General features: G+C 41.4%; 3 protein-coding genes across 4 annotated transcripts; 1 reads left to right on the forward strand and 2 right to left on the reverse strand.

Moving 5' to 3' along the window:
* Positions 1–525: 525 nt before the first annotated feature.
* On the reverse strand, positions 526–6,018 carry LOC133909229 (zinc finger CCCH domain-containing protein 5-like). The gene is given in 8 exon segments (XM_062351566.1): positions 526–1,164; positions 1,167–1,508; positions 3,361–3,678; positions 4,013–4,276; positions 4,361–4,474; positions 4,598–4,666; positions 5,313–5,470; positions 5,613–6,018. Coding segments are annotated over 8 exon segments (1,362 nt in total). The 5' UTR covers positions 5,683–6,018; the 3' UTR covers positions 526–1,137.
* LOC133931006 (uncharacterized) lies at positions 5,737–6,704 on the forward strand. Its single transcript, XM_062377822.1, has 2 exons — positions 5,737–6,085; positions 6,280–6,704. Exons 1-2 carry the CDS (start codon positions 5,737–5,739, stop codon positions 6,702–6,704), a joined length of 774 nt encoding a protein of 257 aa, XP_062233806.1.
* Positions 6,705–14,532: 7,828 nt separating this feature from the next.
* LOC133909238 (zinc finger CCCH domain-containing protein 6-like) lies at positions 14,533–20,846 on the reverse strand. 2 transcript variants are annotated; one of them, XM_062351577.1, is made up of 8 exons: positions 20,613–20,846; positions 20,344–20,519; positions 19,278–19,346; positions 18,903–19,019; positions 18,539–18,817; positions 17,837–18,175; positions 15,137–15,563; positions 14,533–15,050 (listed from the first exon to the last, which is right to left on the reverse strand). In XM_062351577.1, exons 1-7 carry the CDS (start codon positions 20,680–20,682, stop codon positions 15,195–15,197), a joined length of 1,419 nt encoding a protein of 472 aa, XP_062207561.1. In that variant the 5' UTR covers positions 20,683–20,846; the 3' UTR covers positions 14,533–15,050; positions 15,137–15,194. The 2 variants fall into 2 exon arrangements, with proteins under 2 accessions (XP_062207561.1, XP_062207570.1); XM_062351586.1 differs by having other exon boundaries at positions 17,855–18,175; positions 20,613–20,844.
* Between the last annotated feature and the right edge of the window lie 5,782 nt (positions 20,847–26,628).

A 26,628-nucleotide genomic window follows, 5' to 3' on the forward strand; every position in this document is an offset into this window, starting at 1 on the left:
AGATCGACCAATCTATCCACGGTCGATCCAAAATACAAGGGCAGTTGAAAAAAAAACTCTACCAGACGTGGCGAAGGCATTGTCAATTATTAAAGAGCAGTTTTTTAAAAAAAAATTAAAAGGAGGTTTTAATTTTTACCATTACCTCAGCCTTTATCAGAGGTCATATAAAGACTATCTCCACGTTGAAGCACAGCCGGTAAAGGTAGCAGAGCTAAATATCAAACCTCTGACTCGGGGCAGTTGAGGACGGGTTGGTCAAAATCTATTGGCTGAGGAACCAACTGAAAACCAAAAAAATTGATTTGAAGGCATCTGAGGTGTAGATGTACCCTGTTAATCACATGTGGAGTTAACTATATTAACGTAGGTAACAAATCTTATGTAGCCTGTGGTCAAGCTAGAGTCTGTACTCCGCAGTTCACAAACCAGAAACTAAACCAACAAATTCTGACAAACAACAAATGGAATCATACAGTTTGCGCGACTAAAAGACAGTGCAACAGATTCAAATTTGGATACCAATCAGCGAATAGTTTCAGATGATTCAATTGAGGGTTCCAAGTGTTCCGTTACAATGTCCCTTGTTCTCAGTATGAATATACATATAGCGCAAGTCATATATAGGTGCTGTTCCCGGGGATATACATATATATAAGATGATGAGATAAACAAAAGATTTTTGAGCAAGAGCTGCAAAACCCATTAGTTTTCAGATATGAAAGTCCCCTGTAACGGTGCATCTAGTGGCCTGCTCCGGTAATTATGTACGAGATAATAAAAGTCCTTGGAATCATACTGCAATGAAGATAGCCGGCTAATTTAAATTTCAGAATTCTCTCCCTTCTCTCGTTTCAGAGATGAACAGAAAAATGCGAGTGAGTGAGCTTGCCAATTTCTATCTTTGAATTTATCGAGGTGGCAAAGGTTACCCCTCCTTGGTCATGCCTTTTTTGTGTCAGCTGCAGCCTAATTCACAATTGATAGGGGGTCTAAGTAAACTGATTCTGAGAGTAAGAGAAGATAGATCTGATGTGAGAGTCAAATTGGAGCAAAAACGAATGAGACCTCGTTTCACCAATGGCAAAAAAATCCTGGGAAGCTTGATGAAGATCCATCTTCATAACAGAAAGGGGACTAGATCTCTCCACTGTGGCTTGTTACGATGCTTGCATGCCAGCAGCGGTAGAAGTTGGAGATCGGATAAGCGTGTGTGGAGCAGAAACCTTTGATATCGATCCAATAGGTCCATATGTAGTTCCAGGCACCGCTGGCTGGTTAGCTGAGGACTCCATGGTCAGAGTGTATTGTGGCTGCAGATCAGAAGATGATGGAGATGGAGCCATAGGAGCAACAGGGAAATTGATAGGATATGGAGCAACTGGCACATCAGTAAGCGATGACACTGAAGGACTATAGTTTAGAGTACCCATCGGGTGATCAAACTTGCATGTCGGCCCAAATTTGCAAAAGCCGTTCTGTGCAAAGTAAGCACAAGGCTGAGAACCCTGCAAATTAAGGGAAGCTTCAGATGAGCATACAGCTCCATGCGCAAACAAGAACAGAATAGAAAAGAGACAACAGATAATGCCATTTTTAACCTTGTGTATCTACATTAATGTTCTCAATTCTACCATGCTTCATTATGAGAAATTCAATGTCACACAAGACTCTCCTATGCTTTATCTCTTGCAGCCACAATGAAATACTAGAGGAACATTAACTTAGATTTGCTTGTGCCAAGTTAAGCTCAGAAAAATATATTGCAAAGTGCAAGAAAACAAGGATAGCACAAGTACATTCATAACCATTGCAAGGTTCAACTAAAAGAAACTGAATTCACGACAGATGCCACATCACAACAAATGAAGTTTGTTGATATCTTCAATAAGCTTCTCCCTCCCAGCCTCTTTTGTGATGTCACAGGGGAATAGAGTTTAGTTTATCCAAGTTCTATCATAAGGATGGTTGCTTCATCTACATAAACAGATAGTAGATTTCATTCAACAAAAAAACGTAGATCAAAGAAGGTAAATGTGTACTATTTTTAACACAAAATCTTGCATTTGTCAAATTCTACAGTTAGTCTTCCACTAGTTAGCTTTCCAGCATACTGTTGTAACAAAGGCAGAGGATTTTAAACTTTTTAATGTGCAAGCAAGCAAAAGCAACCATCAATTTCTAAATAGGTCGAGAATTGAAGTCTTTGTAACTAAGTACAGGGGTTCCGCTTTTTTAGTTTAATAAGGTGTGGACTTTGTAAATAAGATATTGCCCCAAGAAAACATCAACAGAATGGAATGAGATGATGCACGAATTATTATATTTCACTTTAATGATGTGTTTATTCTACAGGTACAGAGCTATTTGAAGAGCACCTGGTTACACTAGTGAGAAATGAGAAACAACAGAGGTTACACAACCAAGAATGCTTCAAAAGAACATAGTTGGTCGTATCTTAGTTTTGCATTTCCATGTGTATGCAGGGAAAAAGTAAAACCTGTACTGAAGCACAATTTATAATGGACAGATCAAAAGTCTACACTATGGAGCGGAACCAACAAATAAGTCACACAAGATCAGGAATCTCCTAGATAAATCATAGGTCATTAGTCTGGTTCTTTCAGTGTTGTTCTGTATTTAATTGATGATTCATAAAGCAGCATGCTATCCACATTTTAAGATGGATAGTTGGATATACAAAAAACTGAAAATATGGTTAAGACATACCCAAACAGATCCATTCCTAGTAAGTCTTAGCGTGTTTCCATGTACATGTTCCGCTTCAGATTTCCGAGTAAATTGTATGAATACAACACTACAATGTGCCAGCTGTGATTCATATTCTGGTTAAGTACACTATATAATTCACGGACTTGGAGACGCGATGACCTGTTTGACTAATAGGAGCAGTGCTCTGAATGAACAATGAATAAATTGTGGGTGGACTTCGGTGACAAAACTAACATGTCGAATGGACAATTGATGAAAGTGCAGTGACTCATCTGTTTTGTTCAAAATCATCATATTCAAAATGCAAGTTGGTTCCCAACAGAATGTCAACTAAATGCAACAATATATTTTTTGATGGCATATAATTTTGAATTTATAAAGCTTCTAAGATGAATGTACTGAGTGATCATCAGGCTTCGATGACCTTGCAATTGGGGCAAACTAAATGCAAGTGAAATTGGACAAAAAGATCACCTGGAGTGCAAATTAAAAGTCACTTATCAATTACATTGTATCAGATAATAAACTGCGTAATGGTAAACAAGGATGCAAATCAATTTGGACTATCTTTCCTGGAGACAACATATTAGTTTCCTGTATGAAAACAGATGTATGAGATCTACTCACAGGCCGAAGTGGAAGACCTAGAAGGCTCAGCATGCAGTTAGACATCGTTGCACTGAAGTGGGGATGATGATATTTACATGTCGCTCCAAATTTACAGGTTCCTGTCTTCATGTAATGTTCGCATTCAGGCTGCCCTGGCCGCTCTGGAAAGCCATATTCTTGTTTGTTGCTGCTTGAAGGCCCAGCTAAAGAATACAATGGCGCATAATGACTGCCATAAGTGACTACAGACGTAGGCCCATGGTGCGATAAGCCATACGGTGACCCTGCTTGAATAGTTTGCTGTCCCCCAGCTGGTGTAACTTGGTTCATTGGTGACTATGAATAAAATAGAGAAAAGTACATTAAGGCAGTCAATAGTGTTCTCTTTTTATGACTATGTTGCATTCTTCAAGACATGAAGGAATTACTAAGTTGCATCCAATTAGTTGGGGTCTTCTAAAGTCTTCATTTCCAGGTCAATGCCTTTAATTTATTGTGATAGACAGTAAATATTACATCACTAATAAGGGATGCTATGAACTTATTCGTGCTATTTTGGTCTATATTTAACAATCCAATTTATATAAAAAAATATTATTCCTAATTTATATACTGGAGTAGCTTCTGTGTAAAGAAGTAAAGAACAAGATGAAAAGTAATAGAAACTTACAATATAAGGGTTCCATCCCTGCATTGGCATAACTGTAGATGGGAGCATCATTGGTGGATACGAGCCTGGTAAAAATGACCCTGGCACAACAGGAGGCCTCCCCATTTGCCAATTGGCAAGATGTGGATATGGATGAGGGGAAGAAATAGTTGATGGTTGCATGCTAGGCGTCTCCGAAACAACATATTCTGGGTGATGGAATTTACATGTAGCTCCAAACTTGCAATGCCCAGTTTTTATGTAATAGGAACATTCTTTTTCACCCTGCATGAACGACGGAACTTTCATACAAAAGAGCAAAGAAGATCAAGAATTAAATAGAAACTTAGATTGAATGAGAACCCCCACCGAACGTAGAGGGTATCCACTGCTATTTAGTACCACAGGTGCAAAACCACCTTCTTTGGGATGATCATATTTGCAATTGGAGCCAAACTTACAAGTCCCATTCTTCACATAGTACTGCAATAAAAAACGAAGAATTGTCACCACTCACCAGAGTCTCCACCAAACCACATTAAAAAAAAATCATATATTGTGGGCTGAAGTATCAATTAGCAAGAGCTTCATAATCAGTTTAGTTACCTCACAGAGTGGCTGCCCCGGTCGCTCTGGGTATTCCACCGTACTTGTGGTCCTTCCAACTCCATGAACCTAAACAGAGCGGAATTAAAACAATATATGTTTAAATCATAGCAGGATAAAATATTTTCCAAATATAAGTATATACATCCGACTCCAAATCTCGCTAAATTCAATCTGGTGTTGCAAATTCATAGCTACAGTAAACTAGTTTGACGAAGGTTCTGAATCCTACCCATTGCAGATATGTGAACACAGTCATCTATTTAAGCAAGAGAGAAAAAGGGCTAGCAATGTTTTCCTAATAGAAGTAGAACTGCAATGACAGACCAGGCCTACAATGCAATCTAGTAAGTTCCTAAGTGGTATGCAGGTATCCAGAGCCAAAGTTGGAACTCTGAATTCTCCACATCAACCACAAAACAATAGGACACCAAACCGTATACAATCACCAAAGACACCTACTAAGTACTAACAACCACAAAGTCAACTTTCACTTCCATGTGCTTATTGTAACTACCACTCATCGCAATAAGCAACGCACTCGTCCCCACCAACCAGCTGTAATTCAATGCGTCGGTATCAGGGTAGCAGAATTGCTTAGCTCACCACTACCACAGTGGAGCGAAGCAGAGCACGAGACGTAAAAAACCAAACAAAACAGAGCAGAGCCGGGAGAAAAAAAAGAGAAGAAATCAGCGGAAAAGTGGGGGCTCACCGCAGCGGCGCGATCGCGTGGATGGTTGTAGCGGCAGCGCTCCCCGTAGCCGCAGGCGCCCGTGCGGAGGTAGTAGGCGCAGTCCGCCTCCCCCGGCCGCTCCGGCAGCTTTGCCGACGCCTCCTCCTCCCCGCCGAGCCCCAGCCTCCGCATCGACTCTGCGGAACCAGCCACACGGCATCAACATATCGGAGATCCAAACACCCTAGCAACCAAGTACACCAGCGGCGACCCCAAAACCCCCAAACGCAACCCCAATTGCACGAACGAACCACGAACCGCGGGGGGGGGGGGGGGTACCTTCGAGTCCGGTACCGGGTTCGGGGCGGTCGCCCCCGCCGCCGCTCGTCTCCACGGCGTACGGCTCCATCGGCCACGCTCCGGAAGAAGGCGATAGGGTGCCTGCCCTCGCCGATCAGCCTCGATGGAAGCTCGAGCGAGCACCAATATACTTCAAAAAATGAAGGAAAAAGAATCCCGAAATTTTCGGCGCTGCGGTTCCGCAGACAAGCGGTTGCTTCCTGCCGACTCCTCTTCGCTCTCTCTCTCTCTCTCTCTCTCTCCGTCGCGCCTCGTCCCGTACGCTCGCGCTCGTAGTGGCCTTTTGCGCCGTGAGAGCGACGGATCGGGAGTGGTTTTCGGCCTCGGCGGCCTGGACACTGGAGCCCTGCCCTGGGGTGGGGGCTGGCTGGGGGGCAGGCAGCGGGCGAAGCGGACGCGTGGATTGGTTGGCCCTGCGCTGCCACGGTTACTGTTGTTAGAAAACTTAGCAGGTTACGAATTAAAGTGGGTTTGTCTTCAATCCTAGTAGTATTGAAGTCTAGAGGTTTTTGTTTCTTTATATAGGAGGAGGTTTTTGATTGTAACATACAGAAAAACAGATGAATAAAGAATAGATAGATTTTTCCCTACGCATGTGTCTCCTTTTGCAATCGCTTTCGGGGAACCGTTGGACTACGCTCGGTAGCGCCGCCGGCCTCCCCGTCCCGCTGCCGCTGCCGCTGCGCATCCGGCCACGCCGACCTCCCCGTCACGCCCCGCAAGGCGCCGCCGGCCTCCCCGTCCCGCTGCCGCTGCCGCTGCGCATCCGGCCACGCCGACCTCCCCGTCGCGCCCCGCAAGGCGCCGCCGGCCTCCCCGTCCCGCCGCCGCCGCGCATCCGGCCGCGTCGGCCTCCCCGTCGCGCCCCGCAAGGCGCCGGCGGCCTCCCCGTCCCACCGCCGCCGCGCATCCGGCCGCGTCGGCCTCCCTGTCGCGCCCCGCAAGGCGCCGCCGCCCTCCCTATCGCGTCGCCGCCAAGCTCGCGCGCCGCCTCCGAAAGCATGCCGCCGGGCGCCGCCGCCGTTCCCTTGCTCGCCGACAAACCCGGGACACGGTGAATGCGGCAGCTAGGGTTGGAAACCCTAGCCGCCCGGCTTATATGCGGGTTGGGACGAGCCGGACTGGGCCGAAACGAAAAGAAAAAAGGGTCTGGCCCGAGCTACAGTAACCGGCGAGATAAGAAAAGAAAAAAAGAAAAAAAAAAGGGGATTTTGCATTTAAACCTTCGGATTTTTTCCAGTATTTAAGCGCAATTTTTGGTTTTTTTTAAGTTCTGAAAATTTCCTAGAAAACATGTTTTTGCATAGAAAATCCCCTAGAATCCGAATTTAGTACTTATTTTAGTATTTATGCAATACTTAATTCCTTTATTATGATTTCTATGCTGTTAATTATTGTTTTACTGTTTAAATTGCCTGTTATGCATTTAAATACAGTAAATTAGAATAATAGCATAGAAAAATATCAGAAATTTTGCAGTAATTCAATTTAGCAACATGATGCAACTTTACTAGTAGTAATGTTTGCGTTATTAAAAAAATGTAGATGGCTGGCATCACGAACAAGGAGTTCGCTGAGCTGAGTGCTGATGGCCGCAACTATCTCACTTGGGCATCGGATGTTCGGATTGTACTGGGAGCAAAAAGGCTCCGCGCTGCAATTGGCCTGGGAACAAGTAGTACAATTGTTTCCACGGATGATGAGAATGATCAGGCACTTCATTTTCTCTGCCATTATCTCTCTCCCACTTTGAAGGATGAGTACATGGTAGTGACCAACGCTAAGGCACTATGGGACGCACTGAAGAAGCGTTTTGAGCGTCTTAAGTACACCATCAAGCCTCTAGCAGAGCAAGAATGGGTCCGGCTCCGTTTCTGTGACTTTAAGCATATCAGAGAGTACAACTCCACGCTACACCGTATATGCACACTACTGTGTCTCTGTGGGAAAGAGATCACAGAAGAGGAGAAAATTGAGAAGACTCTCTCCACTTTCCACTCGAATGCGGCAGAATCCGCACGCAATCACCGTCAATCGAATTACAAGAAGTATTCAGAATTGATTGATGTGTTGCAACTCAATGAAGTTCATGACGAAGTCATAAACAAGAACTTCTTATTCCAGCCACAAGGAAGGAGTAGTAGACTAGAAGTCAATCAACTCTCTTTCAAAGCGCGCAAGATCCGCAATAAGAAGCGGGAGAAGGGAGGAAAGAAAGTGGTGACAGGCAAAGTCAAGCCTAGTGATGATAATGGTAAGATAAAGAAAGAAGTCAAGCCTTATGGTGAGCAGAACCAGACATACTTTAAGTGCGGTGTTTGGGGCCATTGGTTCCGTATCTGCAAAGCACCTAAGCATATTGTGGAAGCATTCTGGAAGAAGAAGAAAGAGCAGCCAGAAGCACACCTCACCATTGCAGTGGGGATGGAAGAGGACAAAGCAGTCGAAGTTGAAAGAGATGCATCCCACATGGAAGTTGATGATGCTCCCGCAATGACTGTAAAAGAACTCCCAATGAAGGATGCAGAGGCCTCCATTTGCCCTCTTCCACTGCCATAGTAGATGCCGAAATGAATGAAGCGAAAAACAAAGCCATTGAAGATGAAGTGGTCAGATGTTTCGCAGACTCTATCTAGAATTAGAGTAATTAGCTATTTATTTAGTTAGTTGCCGAATTTAGGAGGATTGAATAAATGCAAGCTCTAGAAGAGTGGATCTTAGCTGCAAATAATTTTTCGATAGTATATATAAAGTATTTAGTCTTTGTGCTACCTTCTTGCATGTGAATGATTGAATGCTTTATTTATAGAATATGTGTGGCGCCCGCATGGAGGAAGTGTGTATTGTGGATAGTGGAACCACAAATACAATTTTAAGAGAAAAGAAGTATTTCCATTCTATCAGAAATAGCTCTGGAAAGGTAATGACTGTCACTGGTAGTGATAAATGCATAATTGGATCTGGAAGAGCCACAGTCACACTACCTATGGGAACTACTTTGCACATTGAAGAAGCATTGCTATATCCTGAATCTACAAGGAATCTCTTAAGTTTTAAAGACATTCGCGCTAACGGTTTCCATGTAGAAACTGGTGAAGAAGATGATAGGGAGTACCTATACATCACTAAGCATGATAGTGAAGAAAGAATATTAGAAAAACTTCCCTCCATGAGCAGTGGCTTGTACTACACTCATATTAGGGCACCTGAAGTGTTCACAACATTAAAGACTGTATTCCGTAGTGCGGAATTATTCTCCCTATGGCATGATAAATTAGGTCACCCTGGTCTTAGAATGATGAGGAACATAATTACTAGCTCACAAGGTCATAACATAAATGTGAAGAATTTTCCAAATCATGAAGATTTTGTATGCCCTGCATGTGCTACCGGGAAATTAATAGTGAGACCATCTGTCTTGAAGGTACAGGATGAAATCCCTGCATTCCTGGACAGAATCCAGGGGGATATCTGTGGTCCTATTCAGCCGCTTTCTGGCCCGTTTCGGTACTTTATGGTGTTAATAGACACGTCCTCGAAGTGGTCGCATGTATGTTTATTATCTACCCGTAACCACGCCTTTGTAAAGTTGATCTCGCAGATCATACAAATCAGGAATAATTTTCCGGATCATCGAGTGAAGTCCATTAGAATGGACAACGCTGGAGAATTTACTTTGAAAACGTTCGATGATTATTGCACTGGCATGGGGATTAAAGTTGAACATTCTGTACCGCATGTCCACACCCAGAATGGACTAGCCGAAGCACTGATCAAGAGAATAAAGTTCATTGCTAGACCGTTGTTGCAGCACTGTAATTTGTCTGCTACATGTTGGGGACACGCAGTCTTGCATGCAGCTGCCCTCATTAATTACAAACCCTCCTCCTACAACATCCATTCACCTATGCAACTAGTGCAAGGGGTGATCCCGAAGATTTCCCATTTACGCAAATTTGGATGTATAGTTTATGTGCCGATACCGCCGCCACAGCGGACTGCTATGGGGCCTTTGCGGAAAGTTGGAATCTATGTCGGTTATGAGACTGCATCCATAATCCGATATTTAGAACCAGCAACTAGAAATCTGCATACGGCCCGCTTCGCTGACTGCATTTTTTATGAAAATAATTTTTCGTCATTAGGGGGGAAATAAACCCTTAGATGAGAAATACCGGAAAATTATATGACAGGCTGAAGGAATTACGGCACATGATCCTCGCACTAGTGAAGCAAATGATGAAGTACAGAAAATCATCGACTTACAGAAATTAGCAAACAATCTGTCTGATCATTTTTGTGATTTGAAGAGCGTGACTAATTCGCATGTGCCTGCACGCAATGCACCGGAGAGGGTGAAAGTACCAAAAGAAGGTACCCCTTATCTTGTCCTAGGAGCTCTGAAAAATAATAAAAGGACAAGAAATCCGATTACTCAAGTCCCAAATAGCCGGAGACGTCTGGCGAAAGTGGGAAATGAGAGCTTACCACAGTCGATCACAAAAGTGCCCCAAAGGAAAAAGAAGGGGAGCCAGTTGAGACCTGGCGATGGTATGGAACCTCAGAAAGTAGTCATACCAGATTTGAATCTTCCCACTCAGGAAGAAACCAGCGAAAATACGCGCACTGAAATCGACGCTGGTAAATTAAAGGCCCTTGCCCCAAATCATGAAGAGCAAGATAAAGAAGCACCTGAAAGTGCAGCTCATGATGAAATAGTAATAAACTATGTGAATTCAGAGGAATCCTGGAATAGAGCAACCACAATAGTTGACACATATTTCGCAAATAAAATTGCTACAGTCATAGATCATGACCCTGAGTCTGCATCGCTCGCTGAATGTAGAATGAGGTCATATTGGGAAGACTGACAGAAGGCAATAACAGCTGAACTGTTATCCCTGAATAAAAGAGAGGTTTTCGGGACAGTATGCCGCACACCTCCCCACATCAAACCAGTCGGATTTAAGTGAGTTTTTGTTCGTAAGAGGAATGAAAGGAATGAAATTGTGAGGTACAAAGCACGACTAGTGGCACAAGATTTCACTCAACGACCAGGCGTTGATTATGAAGAAACTTATTCCTCGGTAATTGGTGGCATTACCTTTAGATATTTAATCTCAATGGCAGTCAACCTGGAGTTGAAAATGAAGTTGATGGATGTTATGACCGCATATCTTTATAGGAGCCTAGATTCGGACATTTATATGAAGGTACCTGAAGGAATACTATTACCAAATCAGGATAGAGGAAATAGACACCTTTATAGCGTACAATTGAAGAAGTTGTTGTATGGGTTGAAACAATCAGGTAGAATGTGGTACAATTGTTTGAGTGAATTTCTTGGAAAACAAGGCTACACAAATTGCACGGATTGTCCCTATGTATTCATAAGAAGGTCCCAGAATGGATTTTGCATAATATCTGTATATGTAGATGATCTGAATATCATTGGTACAGAAGAAGATATTGAAGAAGCAAGTTCATACATGAAGTCTGAATTTGAAATGAAAGATTTGGGTAGAATCAAATTTTGCTTGGGCCTGTAGCTAGAGCATGTGGCAAATAGAATCTTTGTATATCAATTAAACTACACTTAGAAGGTGTTAGAGCGGTTTGGTTTTGAAAAATCATTTCCTGCTAAAACCCCCATGGTCGAAAGATCATTACAAGCAGATCAAGATCCCTATAGACCTAGAGAAGAGGGGGAGGAATTATTGGGACCGGAATTCCCATACTTAAGTGCAATAAGTGCACTGATGTATCTGGCTAATTGCACTAGGCTAGACATAGCGTTTGCAGTAAACCTACTTGCACGATACAGTGCAGAGCCCACTAAAAAACACTGGAAGGGCTTGAAGGATATTCTGCGCTACTTGCAAGATAGCAAAGATCTAGGCATGTTCTACAGAAAGAATCAGGATCTAAGTCTGGTTGGATACGCAGATGCTGGGTACCTGTCAAACCCGCATACAGCGAAATCACAGACTGGCTATATTTTCTTATGTGGTGGAACTGCAATATCCTGGAAATCGTCGAAGCAAAGTCTTGTATCTACTTCGACAAACCACTCAGAAATAATAGCTCTATATGAAGCCGCACGAGAATGCGCATGGCTTAGAAGAGTGATCAATCACGTCCAGCAGTCATGTGGCTTGAACACTACTAACACCCCTACCATTATCTATGAAGATAATGCTGCATGTGTCGCACAAGTGCAAACGGGATATGTGAAAAGCAACTTAACGAAACATATCAACCCCAAGTTCTTTTATGCTCATGAATTGCATAAGATGAACGAAATAAAGGTAATGCATACCAAGTCGTGTGAGAATCTTGCAGATTTATTCACTAAATCTCTCCCTGCATCTAGTTTTGAAAGATGTGTTCGTGGCATTAGGATGATGAGGCTTAGAGAGTTGCACAGTTTAGGGGGAGATATTTGACATAACACCGATAAGAAGAATTAAATCTTAGTCCAGAAGATTAAGTACCCAAGGTTAATCATGAAGATTATTTGAAGTATTTGGGTGAATTGTACTCCTTTTCCCTTATATGAGTTTTCCTGAAGTTTCTCATGGCAAGATTTTTAATGAGGCAATTTGTGTGACCATGTCGCGAGCTATGTACTCTTTTTCCTAATTTTTTCCATTGGGTTTTTGGAGAGTTTTGATGAGACATATGCATTCCGCGAGAAGTGCTCAAGAGGGAGTGTTAGGAAACCTAGCATGTTACGTATTGAAGTGGACCCGTCTCGAATCCTAGTAGGATTACAGTCCAACACTTAGGGGTTTTTGGTTATTTATATACGGGGAGACTCCTGGTTGTAACACACAGAAAAATAGATGAATAAAGAATAGACAGCTTTTCCCTTACGCTTGTGTCTCCTTTTGCAATCGCTCTCGGAGAACCGTTGGACTACGCTCGGTAGCAACAGTTCCTTAACAACTGTTACAGTGTCCGTCGCGCCTAGGGCCGGTTGGCGGCCGGGATTTCAATTTCGTTTTACGATTTTTTTTCTTCATCAGAAAAAGACCAAAATTTGTGAAAGAAAAACTTGGGATTAGAAATTCCTCATAGGAATCATTTTTATGAAAAAATCCGAGAAAAATTACTCACATGAATTATTTTTCATCCTTTGCTCTATAAATCTCACGTGTTAGTAAAAAAATCAAAATTAGATATTTCATTTCCCTTTAAAATTACCGAATTTCACCAAAATTTAGATAAAAATTTTAATCCCTATTGATTAGAGGTGGCAACTGGACGGATCGGAACTGATGGATGCTAGACTGTCCCTGCCTCAATCCCTGCAACACAGTCCCCGCCTTGACCCCAAACTACATAGCCCCGATGCCCAATGGGGTCGTGGGGGTGAGCGAATAGAGGCTTCTTCTTCCTCACAGGAATCGGAGAAAATGATCAAAAAGATGATGAAGAAACAACGTATGCATCCAAGGTAAGTTCTGCAAAAAAGAAAAAGGAAGAGAGAAAAAATTGTAGAACAAAACAAGCAATCTGTCCAAACGCAAGTAGCAAGTTAGGAAATCTAACAAAAAAGTAGTTGATTTGACCTAGTTCGGGATGAAACCCCATTCTATAGATTCAATCCAAATCACAAGCAAGGTACGAGATGAGGAAGGAAGAGCTTGACACTACTTGATGATAGCATGCTCACTTAGATGATGCGACCTGGATCGACAACAACGGGATCAGAGCACCTCGGCGGCACGTGGGATCTGGATTGGGCACAAGCGACGTCGAAACGGGAGAAGGAAATGAGTCGTAGATTGGGGCTTTCTGGATTGGGTCAAAGGGGATACGGAGGGATTCCTACTGGAGTTGTGGACTAGAAGTCTGTTGCTTTGATGTTGGGCTACTACATTGGGCTAGCTAAATTGTATGGTTTACATGGTCTACTCTAATTTCGGGCCCCGTGGACATCCACAGGTAAAATTAGCTTTAGCCTCGCCCCGCAGCAACACCACACGATTTCAATGGAATGGAAGAGGGAAAACGGGAAAGCGGGGCGGGGAGGGGTGGTGGCAAACCCCTCCTTTCCTCTCCTCCCTGCTCATACTGACCATGGTCACGTGCCACTGCCACACTACACCCATGGGTAGTCCAGTCCAGCTCGCTTCACCACAGAAATTAGATTAGCTTCAAGCTGGAGAAATCTTTACATTTTGGCCCTGCTTTTACACAGTAAATCGAGCGTAGCGGCGACCTCAACAGCTATAGAGACGAAGATTTTAGTGATGGGTGAGTTGAGAACGCAGAAATTTCACATGAAACAGTTCTGTTTCTGCAGAAATTAAGAAAAAATTATATTATAATTATGACCTAGTCTAAATAATGTTATAACAAAGTATAATCTCTTTTAATCAATGTTGTAACCAAGTTGGTGCGACAGAGCTTGCGGAGGCTTTCATCGACGGCCAGGTAAATTTCCATCTTGTTGCATTTTAAGTGGAACCTGGTATTTCGACGAAGTCCAACGAAACTAAAAAGGGGTAATTCTACAGCGCATGACCAGGCATTATTTTCGGAGCAAATTCAGATGGATGGTACACAGCAAACCCTTCAACCAGCATCCTGTGACCTTAGAATCGTCTGTCTCCTCACCAAACAAAATCATTTACGTCTATTAAGTCAGCATTTCTGCATCGTAAAAAAAACTCAAGTTGCAGAATATGTTGGAATATATCCACTTGCAAGTATTATATGCTCTGAAAAAAGACAAGCATTCTACATTCTTTTCTAGGCCACGGCTATGAACTCTGAGATTTTTTAAATGCACCGATTCATCTTTATGGAAAAAGTGTGATAGATGCGTATAATCCTAAGGTCATATTTTCTTTTCCGCGCATCTCAGAACTAATATAAAACAGAACAATGCTGAAGTGTGAAGTTGACCTCATCGATACAACCTTTTAAGTATGACAGCAAGGCCTCTTAATTTAAGCATTCCTTGTCCGTTACAATGCGCCTTGCTCCCAGTATGGACATATATATGTAGCTACAAATCTCAAGTCTGTTGATGATATATGTATGTAATATATGACAATATACAGGAAAAAGGAAAAAAGAAATTTGGAAGGTGGAGGAGCAAAACCCAGTAACCTCTTGCATGTTAAAATTTTCCTGATAACAATGAAAATTTTCTTGCCTGAGTATTTTTCACCGAGGGAATGGATCCAAGTCTCACCGCGCCAAACAAGTTATCTAACCTTGCATTCAAAAACCTTCCTTTTTCCCGTTTTGGGCATGAACAGAAGAACGCAAAAATTGCAAGTGAATTGAGCTTGCTTGTAGCCTATCAAATGCTCTTATTGTGATGGTAGAGAAAACCACCCTCGCCGAGCCTTCTCTAAGGAGGCCACAGCTTCTTATTCACATTGGAGAGGCCTATCGGAACTGATGTCAAAGAGCAAGATAAAATGCATTATCAGCAGCAGTAAGTTACATAAGAAGTAGGAAAATTCACAGGAAGCCTAACCCACCTGTATCAAGTGATAGAAAAATTGTGCTGAGAGGATCACTCCACTCAGCTCAGAAAAATTAGTGACCACCACCAGGGCTTGAACTGCTGCCACCTGCGGTAGAAGTCTGAGCTCGCATGATAGTGTCTGGAGGGAAAACCCCTTTTGGCAAGATTGCTCCAACAGGCTCGGGTGTTGCCACTGGTGACACTACTTGGTTGACAGAAGGGTCTTTAGTTGAAATATATTCTGGCCTTAGATCTGGGGAAGATGAAGATGGAGCCAATGTGGCAACAGGGAAGCCGAGAGGATAGGGAGCAATTGATATGTCAGATAGGGGCAAAGCAGATGAACTGTAGCCTAGTGTACCCATTGGGTGATCATATTTGCATGCAACTCCATATCTGCAATATCCATTTTGGGCAAAGTACGCACATGGCTGAGCACCCTGCAAATTAAGATAACAGAGAAGATTGGTAAGAACTGCATATCACATTACATGAAAACATAACAAATAACTACATGATCCAAGTCCAGCACAATTTTTCCTGGCATATTAAACAAACTTCAGTAAGAGGTATATACTTTGAGGATTTTGCAACTAATACAGGATTTGACACCAATAATCACAATTAGTGTGGAGCTGGAATATGCAACTAATCATGGAGCAAATAAACTTGTTATAAACAGGTATTTTCGTAATATATGGGGCATTTTGCAGTGTACAATGAAGTTCAGCCATATATTAACATTTCAGAAGGGCAACTTAGCCCCCCTAAACTCTTTTGCTTACTTGAACTGAACACTTCAGTTAGACAGGGGAGATGTAATCGCGAGTGATACACTTGTTGGCACAACAATTAGTACTGTATCAAGATTGAAGATTCTATATCTTTCTTTGTTCTCCACCCAAAAAAATAAAATAAAATTGTATCATGATTCTGAGCAAATGACAAAGTAGATGATCGCTTGATTCTCATTGTGATAACACTTTCTAAAACTTGCATAGTTTATGACTACCTGCTGCAGTGATTCATCATAAAGCATTTCATTATCACAGAATTAGATTAAGAAAATTATATAGCTATCATTTCAGTTAGTTAAAAAAAGATTTCTACCAGGTAATCATCAGGGGAAAAAATTGCAGTACAGAAGTATGCATTGTTAAATATTGGCTTGCCAAAAGGGATTTTTAAGAGAAACAAAAACTAATTTGTACCTTATGTAAATCAAACTATTTTGCAATAACAAAGTTCACAAAGTATCTTTAGTAAATGCAAATCAATGAGAAGTATAGCGAGATGAGGTATTAACATTGTTAGTAGCCATCTGTGCACATGGTATCAAGCAAAACAAACCAACAACATTCCAAAAAACAACAACTTAATCACTTAATTTTCTGATATCCATTAGCGACGAATACCGATGATACAAGCTAATCATGTCAATCATGTTTTTCTAATAATTAATTTCATTTTTCAGGATATACAGTTCAGATCAAACTAGAGCCCAAGCTAGACATGAGAGGTTCTAGCCTTACTAGTTAATTGATCAACTCATCAATAATAGGTTCCACAGTGCCAAGCCAAGCATTTAATTTACTGGAGACAGACCGATCAATGTTCTCAATCACCAACATTCAGTCATTCTAAGCATCACACAGCAGCAAAATCAATTGATTGCTATTGAGCAAATTGTCAACAGAGACAATGAAGTTTTAAGTACTTATGGCATACTTTAATTCTTCTGTAAAATACACATCATCGAATTTGCTGGTTGGGAAATGAGTCTCATCAACCTTTAAAGGTTTCAATTGGTTCGAGTAGATATCCTGATATAATGAAACCAATTATCCAATCTCATGATATATTAATATTCTATTGAAAAGATTATATGATGTATGAGAATATATGGGAGCCCTTGTTAGAGCTATTATGAGTGACTTATCCAATCATAATAAATGTCACAAGCAGCCGCATAACTAGGGAGGTGATTTTTTTTTTTTTTTTTAAACGCCTTATCTGATAGGTTTTAGTTTCAACACAGCTTTGAGCATCAAAGTTACAGAGATGATGCAGCCGACTCAATGCTAAGACATGGGAAACACTGCAATTCCATGTAGTTTTACTTTACGAACACGATCTTTCAAAAATTCAACTTATAAATACCTAACCTCCCTATATCTACTTTGCTTAAAGAAAGATTTGTCGTTATCTTGAGATATTTATGGACCACGATAATTTTCATTCAATCTCCAACTACCCAGCATCATAAATAGGTGAACTTTTGCTAGTTCCCAAGGTCATCACCTTTGTTGCTAGCAAGACTGATAGACTGGTCTGTGACCTCTTTAACATGCCAAGGTTGTTTATGGGGAAAGAATTACATAAAGATGCTAAGCTTGATAATCACTCATTTGCATAGAAATTATCATGGGATACAAGGGGCCAATGACACCTGTATATAAGAGGCTTCAACAAGTAGTGAAGCAATTGTCTTCAAGAATTTTTATTAAAATCATATGAGTGTATTGTTGAAGCAATTGTCTTCAAGAATTTTTATTAAAATCATATGAGTGTAACTTTTCTTTGTTAGTAGCGAGGAGGCATGGCTTGATAGGTTTCTTTTGTTCAAATTGCCTGAAACTATGGAAGTCTGACCCATTCCTGGAGAAATATAATGACTCTAGAAGTATCATTACTTCCTGCAACACATTTATACCATGTTCAGGCTGCTCACCGGACGAAGTGGAAGGCAAAGAGAGCTGAACATATAATTGGATTTAGGAGCGCTCCAGTCTCGTGGATGATGATATTTACATGTAGCTCCAAATTTGCAATCTCCAGTCCTCATGTAATACTGACACTCAGGCTGCCCTGGCCGCTCAGGGAATCCATGTTCCTGCTGATTATTGCTAGATTGTCCATTTGAGGGAGAATATGGCATGTACGGACCGCCATAAGCAATTGTGGCTGAAGATCCATGGTGTCCAATGCCATATAATGGTCCAGCTTGAACAGTTTGTTGTGCTCCAGCTGATGCTACAGGGTTTACTGATGCCTGCATCAAACATAAGAGGTAAAACTTGGGAAAAATAACGCTTTCTGATCGCCTCCACTCTTTTAGGTTACAAAATTATCTTCCTTTGCTTTCTGTTATTTGTTGAACAAGTCAACTGTATTGCACTGCAGTATTTAATTTCTTGGCATTGCCAAGTAATTTCAGCTAGCACACAAGTGAATGCCTTTTAGCTCTTGCCTATACAATAATCACATTTCTCATCTTGGACTAGCTTACAAAAGGTCTTGTTTCATTTGCTTTATATCTTTGCACAAGTTTTATTGTTATGACCCCTTTCTTAATTCACCTTAAAATTAGAGGCCTTCTTTTATCGAAAATAAAGCAGTCTGTTCATATTATTACCGGATAAGGGCTCCATCCTTGCAATGGAACCATTCCAGATGAGAGCATCATCGGAGTGTATGAGCCTGGTATATATGATCCAGGAACTACAGGCGACCTTCCCATTTGCCAATTTGCAAGAGGAGCATATGTATGGGGGGAGGGCACAGATGCTGATTGTAATGGTGGATATATTCCAGGGATCACCGGAACACCACCAAATTCTGGATGATGAAATTTACATGTAGGACCAAACTTGCAATGCCCAGTCTTCATATAGTAGGAGCATTCTTTCTCACCCTGCAGTTCATTCATATCAATACTTTTTTTACAAAAATAATTAGAAAAATTGCAAAGAAGCAAAATCATCGGAGATCTTTCACACCGGGCGCAGAGGGAACCCATTGTTGTTTAACACAACAGATTGCACAGATCCATCTTGCTTAGGATGGTGATATTTGCAATTGGAACCAAATTTACAACTCCCAGTCTTCAAATAATACTGTAAAAAAACAAAATAATAAGCAGTAAAGCACCAATAACTAACAAGTCATCTGGCATATACATATAATGAGTGATGTGAATCATTACTTCATTTTTCATTTGTGCACCCTGCATGCCTGTGGACAAGCAGCAGGTACATGTTACACTGAGTGCGGCAAATAGTGTGCAGGAGTTACTCCATGGATGGTCGAATGTGTGACTGATGCTCACTTTTTATGAAAGATAGTTAAATTTGAGTCCGATGGTGCTAATGTACCTCACATACAGGTTGACCCAATCGTTCTGGGAAGTCTGATGCTGCTCCATTCTTTGCACCTCCACCAAACTACAGTTTTAAAATGATGTAAAAAAGAAACTACTATCAGTTTCACACTTAATGAAAAATTGCAAAATTATTCCCAAGAATTCTATTTGACAACATAAACTTTTGGCAACTAGAGATTTATTTGCACCAGATATCAGAGATCCTAAATCATTAAGGATGATCATTAAAGGATCAGAAGCATACTTACAAGTGCAAATTATAACTATTAAGTAATAGTGATACTGAAAGTTGTGACCTTTCGCAAGCTTAGCAGGTCATAAAGCACCTAATCCGTAAAAATTCAGGACAAAAGAGTAACTTTAAGCTATCAAGTACCAACAAATATTGGCCACCAATGTCATATGAAAGTAACATAAAAACTATACAAGCCATCAGTTTCTTGTCACATTTGACATAGAAAACTTATAACTGCCAAATGGAGAAAAAGGTAACTTTTTATGTCACCACTCAACAGAATCACTATGACAACACTAAACTGAGAAAAAATGGAGAACGGACAAATGGGATCTCAGCAAATGCATTGATTGCAACCTAGTAAAATTGGAAGGTGACAATAAAGCCAAACTAGTAAATTTGAAGCAAACAAGGAAGAGCAACGATCAGCATAGCAGGCATCACGAATCAACCATGAAAGGAAGGAACTCTATGCAGCACACATAACCGGCCATCCGCTTCCAAGGGGCTGCTGACGTCCAGGTACACACACCACGATCTGGTCCAGACTCTGATGTCACTACCTGATAACTATTAAGTAATAACAAGACACCACGGGGAAATTCCACAGGTGCCGCGCTCATAATCCGCTAAAGAAGAACCACATTACCCAAATCACCAGTTTCTGCGGTGTGATCCTCACGGGGGTCACGCGGTAACTACCTCGATTACATGGTAAACATACCTAAAGCAGAGTCATTTATCGGCAACCGCGTGTTGCCGCAACAGATCGGGAAAAGTTCAAGAGTACGCGCGAAAGGGGAAGTGAGAGGAGTCTGCTCACTTCAGTGCCGCCGCGATCGCGTGGGTGGTTGTAGCGGCATCGCTCCCCAAAGCCGCAGGCGCCCGTGCGGAGGTAGTAGCCGCAGTCCGCCTCGCCCGGCCGCTCCGGCAGCCGCGCCGCCTCCTCCCCCTCCCCGCCGCCGTTGGCGCCGTCCAGCCCCAGCCTCCACATCGGCCCTGCAACCACGCAATCTCCCACCCACCCGTCACCCCCAAATCCACCGAGATCCGCTCGCCGTACGGCCTGTGAGAGATCTAAGGAAAACGAACCTTCGAGGCCGGCGCCGGGGCTCGCGCGGCCGCCCTCTCCTCCGGCCGCTTCCTCCGCGTGCGGCTCCATGGCGTCGCGGCGGGGGAGGGAAGCTTTCGGAAGCGGCGGTCGGGCGGGGGAGGAGGCGATCGGAGTGGGAGGAGATCGGGTTTTTTTTCCCCTCTCGTTCCCTTTCCTTCCACCACTGTGGTGTGGCAGGCAAGGCCACTGCTCCCCCCCTCTCTCTCTCTCTTCACTCTCTCCTGCTTTTTTTTTTCCTTGCGTTTCTTTTTCCTCTCTATTTTTCCGCTGGGTTTTTCGTTTTTCCACCCCACTGTCTCGCGGCTTCGCTCGCGTGCACCTGTCCGATTCTACGCTGGGCCTGGGGTAGGTGTTCGTTTCCCTTTTTCTTTTTTTTTCCGCCCCTTTTCTGAAAAAGATTTTTTCCCCTGATCGTTATTGCTTTTGCTGCAGGACCACGCTTGAGGTGGCTTAGCTATCTAGGGGCGGATTTATGGTGATTTTCTTCGCTGCACAGCCTGGGGTATAAAGGTTGGAGGTAAGATACGTTATGGCTCTTTAGGGTAAAGTTATGTTGTTTGTTGACTTTTTTTTATAACATAACATGAGAATTAAAGTACGTCATCGGTATATTTTTAGACAAACAGTGAATTATATCACCTTTATTTTGATTCTTTTTTCTTTAGATTAGGATCAAAGTTGATTGAAGTTGACATTGTGCCGCTGATTTTGTTGATGGGTTCGTTTTTACGAAAGTTTAGTAACTTACGTCATTTCTCACACGTCACGTGAAAAGCATCTCTGTATGAAAGGTGTGATACTTCCTTATCTAGTGATGAGGTGTAGTTTTTTAAAGCATCGTCTTTTAACCTACCATATAGCTTCACTTAATGTAAGTCATATCATTTTTTCTATATTTGTTACGTTTTCATCGTTTAAAGTTCCATATCGGATAACCTTCTAACCTACCATGTAGCTTTACACAATGTAAGTTTTATCCCATTTTCTATCTTAACAACTACACACGTATTTTATACATATTGAATCAATTCAGATATAACAATCCAAAAAATTAAAAGAATATAGTATAATAAAAGAGAGATTTGAATACACGAAATTCATAACAGTATCATGTAATTTTAAGAGAGAAGATAATGACGAATACCTGAACAAAAGGGTGGAGGGGACCATGTCATCCAGAATTGATTGTCCGTAGCAACGTTGCGAGAATAATCAAGATGGTGGCTAATTTGTGAGGGGATGCAAATAATTCTCGCATAGTTTTTGGTATAAAGATAGTGCGATAGAGATGATCTTCGTGTTAGATGACGGTGAAGACGACGTGCGGACGGTAGCACATCCTCTCTAGAATGCCAATGATGTAGGCGAATTGCGAGAGGCTACACACCCTCTGTAGAAACCTGACGCTGTCAAAATACGGGAGGTGTACACTCTCTGTAGAAATCTGACTAGATATGGAAGATAAATAATGAAAGATTAAATGTGTTTTTAGAATGTATAGAAGCAAAATATTAGGCATCCAGGCATAGAAAATAAATAATAAAATATTGAATGTATTTTTGAACGAGGAACTCTGTACGGTATCTATTTGATTAACTTGAGTGAACGATAGAGATCGATCAAATTTATCATAAACTCGTATATTTTATAGGAATATACATTTGTTAGGATTTCATCGTATAAAGTTCCATATCGAACAACCTTATTCTTCTGAAGGCTCGTGCAAAATAATGTAGTGCATACTTCTTCCATAGTATAAGCCATAAATCATACTTCCTTTGGTCAAAAATAAATAATATATTTTTTATTTTTTATGATTTTTGATGTGTAACTTTGATCACTATTTTTTATTATAATATAATTATAATATATAATAAAAATATTTTTCAAAAAAATATATATGTATGATTTTTATATTTCTAAATTAAATATTTTGGAAATTGTTGATGATCAAAATTTTAAAAATTTAATTAGATGTTGATCAAAACGTCAAGTATTTTATTATCGGAGGGAGTACTATTGTTTTCTCTGCAAGTCTTGAGAAGGGTGAAAACAGGTCAGATTTTTCTTATCTGCCCAATCATCCAAAACATTTTAGATACTAATCAGATCTTAGATATTCGAAAGAAATCTCGGGTATCGGATTGGGTCTTAAATAGTTGTATCCGATATCGGATTCACATGTATGAAGTCAGGTATTCGTCGGGTATCAAATATCCTAGAATAAAATCAGATACATCCAAAAACTATTCAACAATTATCTGAGTGTATCTTACAGAGCTCGTAACTTTTTCATATAGAGCCAAATAGAGATGATCTTTATATGAAATTTATAGCCTTCGACGAGATCTACAAATTTGTAGTTGATATTTATTCATTTAAGTTATTAATAGGTTCAAATAATTAATAAAAACTTTGGTCAGTATATTAAACACTCGTAACTTCTCCGATTTCATTCTAACATAACTCCTTTCATAAAAATATATTGTTGATTTACTTATTGGACCTCTAATATAGTTAAATTTTGGATACATGAAATGGTCGAACAATCATAAATTATCGTGACCGATATTATCTGCATCTAACTCATCACATATTTAATCCATATCAGATCATATTCGTGACCGAGACTATCCGTATCTGTATCACTATTCGCATCTTTTCGTATCTGGCTCTAAATCCGATGAAAGAATATGAGATATAATATGTGTTCAACGATATCCATTTGTATTTGATCTGATTGAACCTAGACTTAGAATAGTTATCACACGGGTGCGAGTCCGTAGTGCGTGTTCACAGATATTCCACAATTCTATGCGTGCGTCGAAAGATTGCCTGTGTTTCGATGTCTAGTCTTAAGAATTACTAAGAACCAGGTTTAGCCACGCAAACATTAATGTTAAAATAGTTTTAAAGGAACACTAATGTTAAAATTTGTCCAAAACTAGTAGCAACTCAAAATCCAAAGCGCTAAAAATCACCGTAAAACACAATTACACATATCATATTAAACTTGTGTTCCAAATTTGTGTGGTGTGGGACTGGACCCTGTTATCAACATTGGAGCAAGCGCTGCTAAGTTTTTGAACCCGTTTCGAGGCGTGTATCGAGTATCGACTCCGATTTGTTGGGCTAGCTCTTACCGAATTCACGAAATTAAATAATTTTCACCCCGTCTCGAAGTCCGATGAATTTGGAGGAACTCGATCGTATAAATGTAAATCTCGTCAAATTAAAGTGCTTTGCAAGACACGCGGGCCTTAATTAACCGTTGATCTTGCTCGAGTGGGCGGTCGATCTTGAGCTGTTTGGTTCACGTACTTGAGCTCATGAGCTGTGTTGATTCCACTGAAAATCGCTGAAATTCACTGGCAGTTGTATCAAGCGAGGGCATGACATTATACTACGTGAACAGAACTAAAGCACTTTAGGTGCATTGCCCTGGAAGCATCTCGGCCTAGGAATGCATGCACGGATCACATATATTCTGGTGTGGGGCCTTGAGATCGAGCCGACAAGGTCAACTCATGCCATGATGCATCATGGAGCGAGTTGCGACAACCAGTTGTCGGAGGCGGGAGAAGAAAATAGGGAGATGTTATTATCTTTCTCTCTTCTTCTCTTGTAAAAAATGAAAGAGACTTAGAGATTTCTAAGTATGCTATGGAGATAGGGACCTTGAACCCTACCCCCACGGTAGATTCACCCTTGGTGACAACCACCGAATACTTTACTGGACGCGAACCAGAGGGCTTAACCATAATGTGAGGATGAAGAAACAAGGGGAGAAAAGGAGCACGTACGCATGGCATTTTCAGCGTCTGCAAACGAAAACGGTAATTCTTGGTTTTCTGGATATCGTTTTCAAACTCCGCAGCAACCGGAAATGGTATATCGGAAAGATGAAAATGAAAACGAGAAAAGTCTGTGAAAAACTATAGTGAAAACGATTTAATCATATTTCGATCGTTTTTTAGTTCTTCTGTTTTGATCCGGGAATTACCGTCGGGAATTCCCGATTCTTCTTATCGTGGTCCACCTCAACTTGAGCATGGCCCATGGCCCAACAAGCAATAGGCCTCTCAGGCTCCCACCCTCTTGTATCTAGGCAGACGGCTACTACCACTAGAGTGCCTCGCAGATCTATTGGAAGTAATAGGACTTTCAGATTTAATTTAATTTAGTTTTTGATATAAAATGAAGATGCAAATAATCAATAACGATCGTGTTCTGACCAGCTCTGATTCGTCCCAACTAAATTCGACTAGTCCCGAGTAGAATTTGATAAGTCCCAACACACATCGACTATAGCATATCCTCGACAAGATATTCGATTAGGTACCTGACTAATAAATATACTCGGCTAGGTACCAGAGTAGGATTTACATACATACCCAATAGCGATGTGAGATGCAGACGCCCTCGTGGTATCGATGCTGGATGCAATAGATGATGATGAAGATGAAATAGTCGATGCAAAGGCCACTGTGATATTGATCTAGTAGGTGATGACAAAGATGAAGTAGTCGAAGTAGATCACGATGATATAAAGGAAGTAGATCGTGAGCAGTCGTGACGAGCGCTTCAAAAAACCTTATTCGCCCTCTCCCGATGCAGGATCCCAAGGGTGATGGGTTCCGGAGACCTCCTCTCACATTCGTCGGTGCACGTCGGCGCAACGGGATGGAGTAGACTACGTGCGACGGCGCAACAGAGAGAAATTGGCAAAACCCTAATTGCGCGTGATGTCTCGCGTCTCTCCTTTGTGTGGCGGCTGACAGATATATACAGAGGAAGAGTCACGCGGTTGAGATGCACCACGATCGGAGACGGTTACGCCGCTATGATCGGAGCCTTAACCAGTATGATTTTTATATATTTATTCGTTTGCCCAAGTAACAAAAAGAAAAAAACTGCAAAAGGGGGGGGGGGGTCAGATTTGCGCGAGCAACTAGACCTGATTTCAGTAGACCATACATGCAAGTGCCATGCGCCCGTGCCCCCGCTCGGGCCCTAGCGTGGAGAGCGAGCACGTGTGTGTTTTTATAGTTCTCTCATCCACACATGCTAAGTGAGTGGAGAAGAGAAAGCTTTTTAAGTTAGTCTCCATCCACTTCTATTAACAATATAAAATTTAAAAATATACATCTCCCAAATATGATTAAGCCTTTAAAATTTATTTAAAATTATACAAATATATGAAGTCGATAATGATAATGCCCGAAACGAATAAGACATCAATAACACAAGAAAACCAGAAATGTTATTATCAGAATGGAAACATGCCGATATCGATTGAGAATCGATAATTCAAATTCGAAAGCACGAACCGTAGCTCTGAGCGTTAGCTTCAGCCATTAACAGCATGTGGTGGTGAGGGGGTGGGGGGGGGCAATCAACAGCTATATGCCTATATCAGCTTTATGCAAAACAATAGTCTCTCCAATGCAATTTGATCAGAATTAGGCGCAGCACCAACATGAATTCCTCTGATAACTTCAAAAGATCAGCTATATGCCTATATCAACATCAGCACATCCAACTGATCCAAGCAAAGATGGTTAGAGTTGACAAGTCTTGCATGGTCAGTGAAGTTGACAGCACAAAACCAATAGCAGGAGATCTTGGGCCAAGAGTCAGTATCCTTGATAAGTAATTCTTGCAGTGTTCATGCCACGAGAATTGGTGAATATTTTTCAGCCCATTATCTCTGCACCTTGACCGAAGTTGCTTGTCAGAAAGAAGTTTATAGAGTGCATCTGCAATGGCATTCTGATCATGCGAATCAACAATGAGACCGTCGTTCAGAACCTGAATTAGCATACACCAGAAAAAAGACAGTGATGTACATCAAATAGTTGATATGTTTTTTAGAAAAACAAAGAACAGTTACCAATGGCATAATGGAAGGCAAACATCTACCATTGCAAACCAGTTACCAATAGTTCCTCTGCTACCATTGCAAACCAGACTTGACAAGTCTTACATGGCGCA

Source organism: Phragmites australis, chromosome 1 (genome assembly GCF_958298935.1).
Source record: "Phragmites australis chromosome 1, lpPhrAust1.1, whole genome shotgun sequence".
Classification (NCBI taxonomy): domain Eukaryota; kingdom Viridiplantae; phylum Streptophyta; class Magnoliopsida; order Poales; family Poaceae; genus Phragmites; species Phragmites australis.